The sequence below is a fragment of the Gymnoscopelus braueri genome, assembly GCF_963280865.1.
Source record: "Gymnoscopelus braueri genome assembly, chromosome: 16".
Taxonomy (NCBI): Eukaryota; Metazoa; Chordata; class Actinopteri; order Myctophiformes; family Myctophidae; genus Gymnoscopelus; species Gymnoscopelus braueri.
In genome coordinates, this window is record NC_137616.1 from 31418532 (window position 1) to 31433451 (window position 14920).

The window sequence follows — 14920 nt, forward strand, 5'->3', positions numbered from 1 at the left end:
TGGTGTTGAAAAAAAAGCGTATATTTGTCCCAGCACTTTTGTCAGCCAACAGTTACAGAGTACTTGGTGTGATGACATCAGTGTCCTGCCAGATGTACCACGAGCATCAGGCAATTGGTGGAATTATGAGTTGGTGATATTGCCTGTCAACGCAAATAAGTCCCATTGGGGAGCCATCGCGGTAGATTTCTCAAAAAAGACAGTGAAGGGTGATGTTATAGCATTAGATGTTGTGATAATGGATTCACTACGTGTGTATGAGCAAGACCTGGTTAAGGTATTTTTTCCACTGCAAAAGTACTTAGCCTTACAGTACTTTGCATTGTATGGCAGAGGTATGAGTATCACATTTAGATATGAGTGTTATCACAGTTGTCCCAATTTCATAGCACAAGAAGACGGCAGCAGCTGTGGTATTTTCACTTGTTTGTTTTCCAAAGCTATTCTGTTTGATGTGAGCCTCAACACTTTCAAAAGCCAGCGTGAAAAGCGAGATTGTGTTATGTATGAGTTGTCAGGCGGAAAGTTAATTCTCTGAGTACAAAGTTTAAGCATGTACTGTGATGATTTACCTTACCTTGGACAAACTACCTAAAAGGTTCTGTTGTGTCTATGTTGCAGGAGAACATTGCCAATGGAGGAATGCAAAGGACCCGAACTGACATCTTCCCAAGACACCAGGAGGGAATTTCATTTTGGTCTTGCTTTTTTTTCCTTTAGGTTTTGATTTAATCTAATTTTATTTTATTTTATTTTTTAGTCTTTGTGCTTACTGTGATCATCTAAAAACAAACGTTAGAGCACAAGACTATGCAATGTTTGGACTGAGCTGGTTTTGCTTTATATACGTACATCTATCTTTTCGCCACTTTTCAAAATACACCTGTGCCGCTTAGCGGAGAGTGTGGTGGTGTAGAGGGGGTCTCCCCGAACGCGTGCGTACCTTGCAAGTTCCGGCACTAAGCTCCGTCTCCTGTCCAGTGTCCAATTTGTATAGGCTATGCACTGAAAAAGGCCCTTTTCTGACCCCTGACCTCACTGGACGGCCCGCCACTTTTCAAAATACACCTGTGCCGCTTAGCGGAGAGTGTGGCGGTGTAGAGGGGGTCTCCCCGAACGCGTGCGTACCTTGCAAGTTCCGGCACTAAGCTCCGTCTCCTGTCCAGTGTCCAATTTGTATAGGCTATGCACTGAAAAAGGCCCTTTTCTGACCCCTGACCTCACTGGACGGCCCGCCACTTTTCAAAATACACCTGTGCCGCTTAGCGGAGAGTGTGGCGGTGTAGAGGGGGTCTCCCCGAACGCGTGCGTACCTTGCAAGTTCCGGCACTAAGCTCCGTCTCCTGTCCAGTGTCCAATTTGTATGGGCTATGCACTGAAAAAGGCCCTTTTCTGACCCCTGACCTCACTGGACGGCCCGCCACTTTTCAAAATACACCTGTGCCGCTTAGCGGAGAGTGTGGCGGTGTAGAGGGGGTCTCCCCGAACGCGTGCGTACCTTGCAAGTTCCGGCACTAAGCTCCGTCTCCTGTCCAGTGTCCAATTTGTATAGGCTATGCACTGAAAAAGGCCCTTTTCTGACCCCTGACCTCACTGGACGGCCCGCCACTTTTCAAAATACACCTGTGCCGCTTAGCGGAGAGTGTGGCGGTGTAGAGGGGGTCTCCCCGAACGCGTGCGTACCTTGCAAGTTCCGGCACTAAGCTCCGTCTCCTGTCCAGTGTCCAATTTGTATGGGCTATGCACTGAAAAAGGCCCTTTTCTGACCCCTGACCTCACTGGACGGCCCGCCACTTTTCAAAATACACCTGTGCCGCTTAGCGGAGAGTGTGGCGGTGTAGAGGGGGTCTCCCCGAACGCGTGCGTACCTTGCAAGTTCCGGCACTAAGCTCCGTCTCCTGTCCAGTGTCCAATTTGTATAGGCTATGCACTGAAAAAGGCCCTTTTCTGACCCCTGACCTCACTGGACGGCCCGCCACTTTTCAAAATACACCTGTGCCGCTTAGCGGAGAGTGTGGCGGTGTAGAGGGGGTCTCCCCGAACGCGTGCGTACCTTGCAAGTTCCGGCACTAAGCTCCGTCTCCTGTCCAGTGTCCAATTTGTATAGGCTATGCACTGAAAAAGGCCCTTTTCTGACCCCTGACCTCACTGGACGGCCCGCCACTTTTCAAAATACACCTGTGCCGCTTAGCGGAGAGTGTGGCGGTGTAGAGGGGGTCTCCCCGAACGCGTGCGTACCTTGCAAGTTCCGGCACTAAGCTCCGTCTCCTGTCCAGTGTCCAATTTGTATAGGCTATGCACTGAAAAAGGCCCTTTTCTGACCCCTGACCTCACTGGACGGCCCGCCACTTTTCAAAATACACCTGTGCCGCTTAGCGGAGAGTGTGGCGGTGTAGAGGGGGTCTCCCCGAACGCGTGCGTACCTTGCAAGTTCCGGCACTAAGCTCCGTCTCCTGTCCAGTGTCCAATTTGTATAGGCTATGCACTGAAAAAGGCCCTTTTCTGACCCCTGACCTCACTGGACGGCCCGCCACTTTTCAAAATACACCTGTGCCGCTTAGCGGAGAGTGTGGCGGTGTAGAGGGGGTCTCCCCGAACGCGTGCGTACCTTGCAAGTTCCGGCACTAAGCTCCGTCTCCTGTCCAGTGTCCAATTTGTATAGGCTATGCACTGAAAAAGGCCCTTTTCTGACCCCTGACCTCACTGGACGGCCCGCCACTTTTCAAAATACACCTGTGCCGCTTAGCGGAGAGTGTGGCGGTGTAGAGGGGGTCTCCCCGAACGCGTGCGTACCTTGCAAGTTCCGGCACTAAGCTCCGTCTCCTGTCCAGTGTCCAATTTGTATAGGCTATGCACTCCTTTGAACAGCATTTATCCATTTAGATAAATTATTAATGTTTTAAATCCGTTTTTGTTACACAGTAACATAATATGTGTTATATAGCTTCGTTTAAATGCTTAATTTATAGTTTTAATGTGCAAATGAACCGTTTTTCAATGGTTTTCAATGGTTTCTTTTTACTCTAGAGGGTACTCTTATTCTGAAGAGATCGTCAACCGGAAGTCTTATTTCTGCTCCGTTATTTCTGCTCACGGAACACAGATGCCAGACAGTGGCCACAGTCCACTGGACAGGTTCCATTAGAAAACCTAGTTCCTCTCAAACTTGCTTGCTTTACTCTACTAACAGTTGCCAGAGTTTTTCTAACATAGGGTTAGCTGTATTTATACATAGCCAAGTTGATATCTTTTTTTTAACGGATCCCACAGCATGCACAATTAATTTAAAAAAGTTTATAAATGGAATAGGGCGAAATCCGCGGAAATGGATGGTGGGTTATGTAGTTTTGTTTGGGAAAATGGCTGTCATTTGTTTTTAAGCAAGTGCACACACAAGGTGGTGGTGAATATGCATTTGTCATAGTAAAAGCATTAATAGCATTTATTTACTGTGTCAGAACTATATTATATATACACTTTAAAAAATTATTATAATTATATTATTACAATTTGTTCTTCCTCGTGGAACTTGGACTCTGGAATATTGCCCGGTTATGTCAATTCAATTGTTACTCAATTACAAGCTGGACATTCAGCTCTTAACAGCTGAATGTCAGTGATTAACAAAGTGCAATGTTTAATTGCCATTTCATTTTGTCAATCAACAACAGGTAGTGTAATGTGGAGATATTGCTGCTACAAAGTAACAAGTAGACAACAAAACTGGCATCTATCTAAACACCCAGTACACAGCATCTGTGTGGGGATAAATAACTTTTATTGAACATTTACAGTTATTTTTAGTAGACAAAAATGGCAACAGAGGCGTGGGGTCTATCAACAACTTGGTATGAAAATCCATATCCAATCCTGCATCTTGTATGTGCCACCACGGTGTCCGTGATGACATTTCTCCTTGCATGGATTACAAAAATGGTGTAAAAAAAAACATGATATAAAATTGAAACCAATGTGATCATGTAGAGTAGACAGAAAATGGAAAATACATGCATCTTTCCCTTCCATTGTTGTTTAAGTCCACCTTAAAACAGAAAATAAATGCAAGCTCTTATAAAGAACTGAAGGAGTTTAATCTGTGTGCAAAGAAGCAGCAACACTCCACCCCAGATTCTTTGAGCCCCTTACATTTCCCCATCTTTAGCCTATCCCCAAACGTCCTGGTTGCCCACACTGATGTTGCTACTAATACAGTTAGGGATGTTAATTAAAATGTCAGAGATAAAAGGAAATGTCCAACTGTCCATTGAAAATGAATAGGAAATCTTAAATGTGTCACAAAAATGACATCTTGGGGAAAAAAAAAAAAAAAATCACATCCCTGACAATACTGAATCAGCATAGGTTGCTGGGCGGACTCCCATCCACAACTCTTCCCATCCAAACTTGTATCCTGATTCCTTGTCTCTCCGACTCTCGCCTCCAATCCATCGTTCTGTGTCTCAACAACAGTTTTCAATCTCAGTCCAGGTGTTGTAGAAGACCAGACCAAGAACCTTTCAGTCCGTCTCCATGTCACCTTGGTGTGTCTCCTTGGACACCATGAGCCTCATAATTTTGCCGTGGAGTTTCTCGATCTTCTTTACATCTTGTGCCTGGTCTGTCTTGTACTGTAAACACTGAAGGAACAGATGGATGGACACACACAGAGAGAATAGGGTCAGTGCAATGATGTACCAGGTGGGAAAAAGAAAAGCAACCGTTTATCACAATTTGGTAAAATGTTGACGCTTAAAAACCTCTAGCTGTCTCCTGTGGCCAACTCAGAAATTCAGCACGTTTCAACTTTGAGATGACATTTGAATGTGAACAACAGTTTGTATGCAAACCCCTGTGCACAACATTCTGCGTGTAATGCGTTACCATCTGTGGCCAAAATTGTGGGCAGGATGAGGGTAGTAATTATTAATTTTTCTTTATATATATTGATATAAAATACTGCAGTGCATAACATAAAACACAGGGACAAAGAAATGTACAGAAAGATCTAATGTAAGTTTTAACAGCTGTTCTACTGAAGGAGATCATTTCAGAAGTATACATTTGCAAAGACAGAAAAAAAGGCTTGTTCTCTTATCAAATTGTTATTTGTGTATGTAGTATTTAGCCAATAGATGAATAGATATAAATCAGCAATTCTTCTATAAAATAAATGCATTTGCAAATGTAATCTGGATTCTATTCAATTATCTCACTAGCCTAATAATCACTTTCTATTTCTTGATTATTGTAGACTGACATTTGATATAATTGAATTGGAAGCCATTACAACAGAAACTACAACTGCTGTGCGCACAGTGCAGTGAGTGCACACTGCTTATCAACACGACACACCACAATTCAACAACACAGCATACGTTAACAAAAACTGTATATATTTGCTTATTTTTTCCCCCGCCGATAATGACATGGCCAACATTGGGGCGGTATGTTTAAAGTGTTTAAGTGTGCTGCTGTTGCTGACACCATCTGTGGATTTAAAAAAAACTCACCACAGCATCGTCGGTTACTTTGATACACAGGTTTCCATCGCAGTGTCTGTACTTCATCACCACTCTGACCTGAAACAAGGTCAACAACTGACTAAGTCATGGAGCGATTTACCAATGGTGTAAAGTAACTAAGTACATTTTTTTTTACTTTACTGGAGTATTTCCAATTTGCTGTACTTTTACTTCTATTATTTCAGAGACAAATATTATAGTTTTACTCCACTACAATTATTTGAAAACTACATTATGCGAGTACTTTTTCCCACAACTGGTAATTATTAAAAACTCATGTATTTCACATCACAATGTGTAGTCAGTGCTATTAGCCAACAGGCTAGCACCACTAGCACGACTCACACAGTGTCGTCTTACCTTCATAGGATCCGTCAAATACAGCTTTTCGGCCGCACGAGAGAACTCCTCCCACGTCTGAAAGTAAGGCATGATCTCAGTTAAACGGTAAAACGTTATTTTTTGTGTAATCAATGTATTTATTGTTGTAAAAGCTCTGTTTCAATGTGTTCCTCTGGGTAGCTAGCTGAGTTGGGAACACCACATCAGCAGCAGCATGAAGGCCAGGCAGCCAATCAGAGTTAAGACACGACAACCATGGAAACACATCCGGTTCACGTTTTCAAAATAAAAGGATTACGAAGCAATATTTTAGTAAAATAGCAGTGGTGTAAACTAAAGTAACTACGTACATTTACTCAAGACAAGTACTGTACTTAAGTACAATTTTCAGTTACTTTTACTTTACTGGTGTATTTACAATTGTCTCCATCTCAGAGGAAAATATTGTACTTTTACTACAATTATTTAAAAACTTTAGTCACTAGTTACAATGCAGATATAGATTATTATATTACAAAACATACATTAACCACTTTAGCCCAATTTTATACATAGGCTATTTGAAAATAGCCGATCTACAACCTCACAACGTGACGCGTTGTGAGCTTAGATCGGCTATTTTAATACTTTTGGTACTTTAAGTATATTTTCATTTAGTACTTTTACTCAAGTAACAATTTGAACAGAGGCCTTTTACTTGTAAGAGTATTTCTACATTGTGGTATTTCTACTTTTACTTAAGTAAAATATCCGAGTACTTCTTCCACCACTGTAAAATACTTTAGTGTGTAGCTCACCTCAGCGAACCTAATGGGAACAATGACAAATAAATACATTGTATTAAGTGGGAGTAATGCATTGTAAACACATCGAATGGAGTGAAAATGTCATTATTTGACAATAAAATTAATACGCTTTTATTATGAAAGATAAACAACTTCAGTGGAAGAGCCGGAAATGCACACTAGAATATAAATACACTGGGATCCTCATCATACCGCCCTCTGTCGGTTGTGTGCGCACTCACACAGGTACAGTCTCTGGAACTCTCTGGAATGATGGAACATAATCCAAAAACTCCCATTTTCATTTTTTACATATTTCCACAAACTGATATATGTGCCTCACATATTATTTAAAACAGATAACATTTAACCCTATCACAAACAAACGAACATACATACATCATCTTCTTCTTAATACCCATAGCCTTCAAAATCATAAAACCTTTTTATATGTGGGGATTCTGGCCCTTGGGTGTCACTTGACTTGGCTCCCAAATTTGCAAAACACTGTGATAATATTTCAGCATGTTCTTCTCCCATATATTCCACAACTGGACTCCAGACAAAGAAAAACGTATTCATGTCTCCTTGGAGAACATGTGTGAGCCGTTCTACTGGGAGCAGTTGTAGAACATTATGAAGCCAACTTGAAACAGATGGTATGACATCATCGAGCCAGAATTGTAATATTGATAACCTTGCACAGTAGCCTACCATAAAATACTAAGGATTCTCTTATATATATTTAATTCAGCTGTAGCTGGGTGCAAACCAAATATACATTGTAAAGGACTAAGTTCAGTCCTATAACCTGTTATAATAGATATTTGGTTATTAATTTCAACTGCTGATGGTACTAACATTCCTTAAGGAAATCATTTTTTGATTAATATAACTCATTTCTTTATTTTTCAGCAGGCAGACCTAGCAAACAAGCTTCTCAATTTGCTCTGGTCCTTTTCCTTCTTTATATTGGGGTATCTAAATAATTTTGAATTTGCAAAAATCTAAAGAAATGTATCTTAGGCAGTCCATACTCTTCCTGGAGTTGTTCAAAGGATTTCATTGGTACCGTCTTGATAAAGATCATTTGTCACCGGAATTCCTACTGCATGCCATTCTTTAAACCCAGGGTCAGTACATGAAGGTGGTAGACTTGGTAGTAATATAGAATTACATCGTTGTGGTCCAGCTACATTGATTTAGGGTCTTGTTCCACCCATTCTGATGAGTTATTCACTACTGTTGCCCAATGATAATACTGCAAATTTGGTACTGCTAAGCCTCCATTTTCCACTGGGAACTGGAGCTTTTCCAATTTCATTTTGGGGCGTGTATTTTTCCAAATAAATGTTGACATGATCTTAAAAAGAAACTGCTGGGAATAACATTGGGTATCATTTGCATAGGATAGGGTATCCAATTCTAGGGAGTATATTCATTTTAATGACATGATATACATCCCAAAAAATATATTGGAAGTTCCATCCATCTGGTTAGATCTAATTTAATCTGTTTAATAATAGGGGTCAAATTCACCTTCACTAAATCCTCCAATTGGTAGGGAATATAAGTCCCGTCATTTTCCTACTCAAACCATTCAGTCACCCCTCGTGCCCTGTGGATGGGGGCATTGTCATCCTGGAAGAGACCACTATCAGAATAGAAATGATTCATATTGGATAAAGGTGATCACTCAGAATAACTTTGTTTTGAGTTGCAGTTACCATGACCCTTAACTCTAAGGGGACAAGTGCACCAAAAGCATGCCAGAAATAATCTTCACAGCTTAACAGAGCCACCGGACTCACCAAGGGGTCAAGCTTTCATGCTTGTATGTTGTCCAGGTGTAGCTACCAGGTGATCGGGCCATGGGTTTTGCACTGAACTCTTTATATTAAGGGCTTTATTTAATGCAACCCTACTAAAATTCCTCTCTATGTAGTTGTCGAATGACTGATCTTGCTTACACATCTGATCATGACCTGCATTGACATTTTCAATCACCTGTGGAGGAGTTGTTTTTCTGTTTTTCAGCTAATCTAATGTGAGCTTAAACTTGAATTTCTATTTATCTATGCAATCTACTGTATGTCTTTCCCACATATCGCAATTAAGATGTCACTTTAGTCACTGTTCTATTCACACAGTAGAGAAGTCTTTCTGACTGAAGCTGCTACCAGCCATGCCCCAATACCAAACCCTCTTTTCCTCAGTCACTTAGATCATTGTGGCTTGCGATCTTGATCCAAAATCAAGGTCAAATGGGCCTGCTCTGAATTTCTATACATATCACAGAACATGAAACACAGCGCGACTACTTAATTAGTTTCAAGCAGTACAGCTGTATGGAAGCATCTGCATTTATTATGTTTCACTACTCACATATTCAGGTCTTTCCTGTTATTTTGTGTGTGTGTGTGTGTGTGTGTGTGTGTGTGTGTGTGTGTGTGTGTGTGTGTGTGTGTGTGTGTGTGTGTGTGTGTGTGTGTGTGTGTGTGTGTGTGTGTGTGTGTGTGTGTGTGTGTGTGTGTGTGTGTGTGTGTGTGTGTGTGTGTGCCAGACAGTGTTATCTTACATAACTTCAGACTTCAGATTGGAGAATACATTTCCATTATAATTACAATTGGTTTGCAACTTTATAGATTTTACCTACACTACAGTTACATTACATTTATACTAACATTTAGGTTAATGATGGTAACTGCTGGAGATTAGAGTGTTAGTGGTAGGTTGCTTGTGGAAAACTCAGACATGTGATATATTTCATGACTTGGACAGCAGATGGCAGTAGGTGTTCAGGATTGTATTTTCATGCATAATTGGGATATAAGTGTTAGATCAAAGGTAGTGATGTCTAACCACTTTCAAACCTGGGTGTCCCTATTTTGGGCATGTCATTCTAGGCAAACATTTTCAAGAAGACAAATGGATAAAATATAAAGGGAAAATAGCCAACCTACAAGCTCGCAGTGTGTTGTAGATCGGCTATTTTTGCTATTCGTCATATGACAAGGTAAGTAGGGCTTAATGCAGCACTATGCTATTTCCTCTTCTACCCCGGATTTGAACCCGGTTTCCTGCGCAAGTGCTGACATTTTTACCATTGAGCTAATAGAGCCGGCCTGCTTGCTCGGGGGATTAATGGAATCTTGACCATCAGGTCAAAATGTGTGTCAGATCCTGTGTCTAGGTGAGACATGACCTTTAACACCAGCTAAATGTCTCAATAGAAGAGCAGGGAAACAAAATACAACCTCCCCAATTGTAAAAGTTATTTTGTATTAACATACTACTCTACCATACAGATTGGCCAAAATTACATTTTATTCATTAAAAACAAGTTACATAGTGAGGCTTTAAGTGGATACGTTTTATTGGAACCTATGAATCCCAATAACAAATCACTCTCTGAATTAGGTTCACTTGATTCAGAGAGCCTAATGAAGCAGAGATTTAACTTCGATTCTCTTAAATATCCATGTACATCCATGGGAGATCAAAGGAAATTAATCTAGTCTATATCTTAAAGGAATAGTTCACCCCAAAAAACTATTTTTCTATCGATTACCCCATGGAGACAGCGGTTTCGGTAGGAAACTCAAATAGTCTCCTTAATTTGTATCTCCTACCGGAAACGCTGCTGGTCATCAAATTATTGGCTAAAAAAAAATATCCATGAATTCAAGTCTCCATGGGGTGACTAATCGATAGAAAAAAAGTCATTTTGCGAACTATCCCTTTAACAATAAAAGTATTATTGACGTGCAGCAACATTAGATAAAGCAAGAATAGCTGCTATGCCAGTGACAACACATGATGTCATGGATACACACACACACACACACACACACACACACACACACACACACACACACACACACACACACACACACACACACGTACACATGTATACGTACACACACACACACACACACACACACACACACACACACACACACACACACACACACACACACACACACACACACACACACACACACACACACACACACACACACACGTACACATGTATACGTACACACACACACACACACACACACACACACACACACACACACACACACACACACACACGCACACACACACACACACACACACACACACACACACACACACACACACACACACACGGCTCAGGGCAGTCACATATAATTCAAAGCCCCGCAACATATCATTCAGACAACATCACAATATATATCAAAGAATAAAATCATGGCATTTTTGAAAGCCATGTGTGCACAAGCACACGTACACATGTATACGTACACACACACACACACACACACACACACACACACACACACACACACACACAGTGTGTGTCAGACGGTTGGTGCCATGATCCACTCACATATAGCCTGTCAGTCTCCTGTGACCACGGTGACATCACACTGGCATGTTGGTTTCTTGCTGACATATAGATTAAAGCCTGAATGATGACAGTGACTGCCATGGTTGTCCTCTTCCTGATTTATCTCTCTCTCTCTCTCTCTCTCTCTCTCTCTCTCTCTCTCTCTCTCTCTCTCTCTCTCTCTCTCTCTCTCTCTCTCTCTCTCTCTCTCTCTCTCTCTCTCTCTCTCTCTCTCTCTCTCACTCACACACACACACACACACACACACACACACACACACACACACACACACACACACACACACACACACACACACACACACACACACACCTCCGTCCTTAGTAAATCACAGGGCTGGTGTCACAGGGCCACCTGTGACAGGACATCAGCTTTCGAGTGGTGTTCCACACCAGCTCTTGTCTGTAAAGTAAGGCTGTGTACACTTCGTGAACGAAAACCTCCTAAACGCACATTTCTTTTTAGTGGACTAAATATGTATTGTACTGTACACATGCAGTGCCTTGCATGTTGATTACATCAGAACTCAGATGCATGCTATTTCCAATAGGCTATGGACGACATACAGCAAACAACAATATCAACCTGCATTATCATTCAATATCAGCCAGGGCCCAGGGAGTATAATACATTAGTTCCAGGGCCTTCAGTGTTGTGTTTAAAATGTCTAAGGTACTGTAAGAAAGTTCCAAATATAACCATTGTCCTGTTTATATGGTGACATTGTGGAGGCATGTGGTTTTCTTTCTTAAAAAAAAAAAAATATTAATACTCAAGAGATTAGACTCCCTTGAATTAATCAATATGTGGTGGACATTGAAATCTAGGAAATAATCAATTGATATATATATGTATATGTATATGTATATGTATATATATATATATATATATATATATATATATATATATATATATATATATATATATGTGTGTGTGTGTGTGTGTGTGTGTGTGTGTGTGTGTGTGTGTACACACACACACACACACACACACACATTCATCTTCAACCACTTATATTTTCTAATTGCCACCAAACAAGTGTGATCCAGTCAGATGATCAGTTGTCAGGGGCAACTTGTAGCCGGCTACGTCTCTCGCTACGTCCCACACGTTCCTCTCGTTACGTCAATAGAGTAGAATCCTGCAGCCAGGCAGCAGCAGCAGCAGCAGCAGAACGGCCAACCTGAACCTAGCGGCACGTTGCCGCTTCAAACCACCGGGAGGAAGGAGGACCCCCAAAAAACACAGCAACGTTGCGTTTTTGGTCAAACATCTTTCCTTAAATATAAAAAACGTCAGTTGCGGTGACGATCGACGCGATGCACTAGATCATGTAGGACACGAGCATTTTTTTTTTAAAGAAAAAAATATATTTTTTCTTTTTCTTTTTAAAAAAAAACTTTTTCCTTGGATAGCCTACAAACTGGGATCCTTCTCGTCCATACCAAACGGCGTCCCATTGATATCCTCGCAGCCCTAATCATCAAGCGGTAAACTTTTTGTTCTCCAGAACTAACAGAACAAGGCGCGTTGTCGTCTGTGTTCAAAGGAGTCTGCGGTATATCTGCGTGACACCACTTTCATCATGAGGTAAGACACCTATAAATTATCTTAATTAGAAAAGAACAGCACACTTGATTGCTGTAACGTGTCGTGGGGGCTCAAAGCACTTTCTGCCAGAAAGCTGCGCTCTATTTCGTATTGTAGGGACTTTGTTTCAACGGGGGGGCAAAGAGTGGACCCCAAGTTAGGGCGTTTATTTAACGCGCTTCTTATGTAATGGAGAGCAACACTGACTGACTGTCTAATAAATAGTGCATCCACAGCGGTTTGTATTGCAGTTGATCCCACCGCAGTGATCTGTCTTGTCGAATACCAAAACGCCCGCCCCAAAACATGTCGCCCCGTAGAAAATCCGGTCACTACCTGGTATTCCTAAACTTAACCTCAGTAAACTATGCCTAAACTTAACCTTCTTCCTAAACTTAACCTCAGTGAAACTATGCCTAAACTTAACATTCTTCCTAAGCTTAACCTCATTGAAACTATGCCTAAACCTACCTCTATTTCTAAACTTAACCCCAGTGAGTGAATCTGTGCCTAAACCTAACCTTATTCCTAAACTTAACCTCAGTGAAACTATGCCTAAAACGTAAAACCTAACCTTTTTCCTAAACGTAACCTCAGTAAAACGGTGCCAAAACCTAACCTTATTCCTAAACTCAACCTCTGTAAAACTATGCCTAACGCTACTCTTACTAACCTTATGCTCAGTAAACAAATATAAAGATACAAGAACCGCTGGAGGGCGAGCGGTCCGTAATAGAAAAATGGGGGCGAGCGTGTTTTGGGGCGAGACTTCCGGTACCGACTTGTCTTGCTTGCAGTGCGAAATGTTATACCTTCGTGCACAAGGATCGAGAATGTTCAGTTGCATTGCATACACTCACTGCCAATTTCAGTGTATTAAAGAAAAACGGTGTCAGTGACATCCTTTTATTTGTAATTCAATGATGGCGATGCAAGTCAACCTACATGTCTCAAACTCAGCACATTGTTCATAAGGTTATATACATACTGTGTGTACTGTGTAGACAATGGACCTAACTGAGCATCATACTCTCATTTCTGCAGCATTTCTGGCAATATCTGCTATACTTGCAGCTGGTTATAATGGCGCTAGCTCTCATTCCTGCTACTGTCGCTTTGCACGAGAGAGATTATCCTTTAGCACCACCGATTACATGATGGCATAAAGTATTTGATGCCATGTATTATAAATTCAAACATCCGCTTTATTTGACCAGAAGCTTTGGCTGTCCGTTGCTCGGTGGTTGCCCCCCAGACTGTTCTCAAAAGAAGCAGTTGGTGTACTTTTGGCAGGCTTATAAATGACATGAACAATGGTGGGGTAAATGTCACTAAATGCTACCCCATTCACTTAATTATAAAGACACACACACACACACACACACACACACACACACACACACACACACACACACACAAGCACAAGCAGTTTCTCATGGGAATGTGGAAATGTCCAACAACAAATAGGTCGTTGTTAGTCATTTGGATGTTAAAAGCTCACATCAGCAGAGTGATACTGTATGCCCCCTTGAGACAACATGCCATGTGTCACAGGTGTATACATGTCAGTACACACCTCTAATACAAATGCTGACATGCCTTAACTTCACTGGTAAGGATAAAGTAATCTGAGCAGAACGTTGGGATATAGGATACTGGGCAGACACTGGATTGGATGTCCAGCCTAAGTTGTTCCAGTCTAAAGCACACTATACTGGGAGTTGATTAAAATGAACTTGTTAAAGGAAATTATGTTGTGTTTGTTTGTATATTGCAGTTTTATCAACTAGTTTGTATCGACCATGAAGTAATTACCAAATGTAGCAAATAAGACTATATCCCTTTTATTATAGGACTAGTAGTACTTCTTCGGTGTCCCTATCACAAAATCGAGTGAACCACTTTTGGGTCCTCGCCCATTTATTTAGAAACATTGCTGTAGGATGTCCATTTGCTCCTGTGATCAGGAACATTTCTGAGTCTTTGTTTCCAAGACTGATTGTGGTGGTGTTTATATATTGTAGTGGTGTTTATATATTACTGTACTCTGATGCTCAAGAATCATGTGAAACAGAATCATCTCAAAGAGTGTGCCTCTGCACGAATGGCATACATACTGTAGCGTAGCCTATAATAGAGAAGGAATTACTTCAGTTGGTAATGGTACCGGATAGGTACTTTGTAACATTGAGCATGCATTCACTGCTGATTGAAAATATTCAATATTAGCAATGTAATTGTTACTTGCTGTACATTCTTGTTGGGCACAAATTATTCAGTGATCTTG

General features: G+C 41.2%; 2 protein-coding genes across 2 annotated transcripts in view; one reads left to right on the forward strand and one right to left on the reverse strand.

The window, feature by feature from the left end:
- Positions 1-3728: 3728 nt before the first annotated feature.
- On the reverse strand, positions 3729-6073 carry srp9 (signal recognition particle 9). The gene is made up of 3 exons (XM_080454213.1): positions 5883-6073; positions 5511-5579; positions 3729-4637 (listed from the first exon to the last, which is right to left on the reverse strand). The coding sequence occupies exons 1-3, from the start codon at positions 5952-5954 to the stop codon at positions 4518-4520; spliced, it is 261 nt and encodes an 86-aa protein (XP_080310339.1). The 5' UTR covers positions 5955-6073; the 3' UTR covers positions 3729-4517.
- A 6158-nt stretch (positions 6074-12231) lies between these two features.
- The window catches only part of enah (ENAH actin regulator), a 152805-nt gene continuing 150116 nt past the window's right edge, over positions 12232-14920 (forward strand). Inside the window, 1 exon segment of the mRNA XM_080452976.1 lies at positions 12232-12633. Within this exon segment, the coding sequence (XP_080309102.1) occupies positions 12629-12633 (5 nt within the window). The 5' untranslated portion in view covers positions 12232-12628.

Coding starts and splice junctions, on each gene's coding strand:
- srp9 (XM_080454213.1), bottom strand. CDS start 5,954: ATGCCTTACTTTCAGACGTGGGAGGAGTTCTCTCGTGCGGCCGAAAAG. Junction 5,580..5,882: donor ATTTGACGGATCCTATGAAG/GTAAGACGACAC, acceptor ACCTTGTTTCAG/GTCAGAGTGGTGATGAAGTA. Junction 4,638..5,510: donor AAGTAACCGACGATGCTGTG/GTGAGTTTTTTT, acceptor CTGTTCCTTCAG/TGTTTACAGTACAAGACAGA.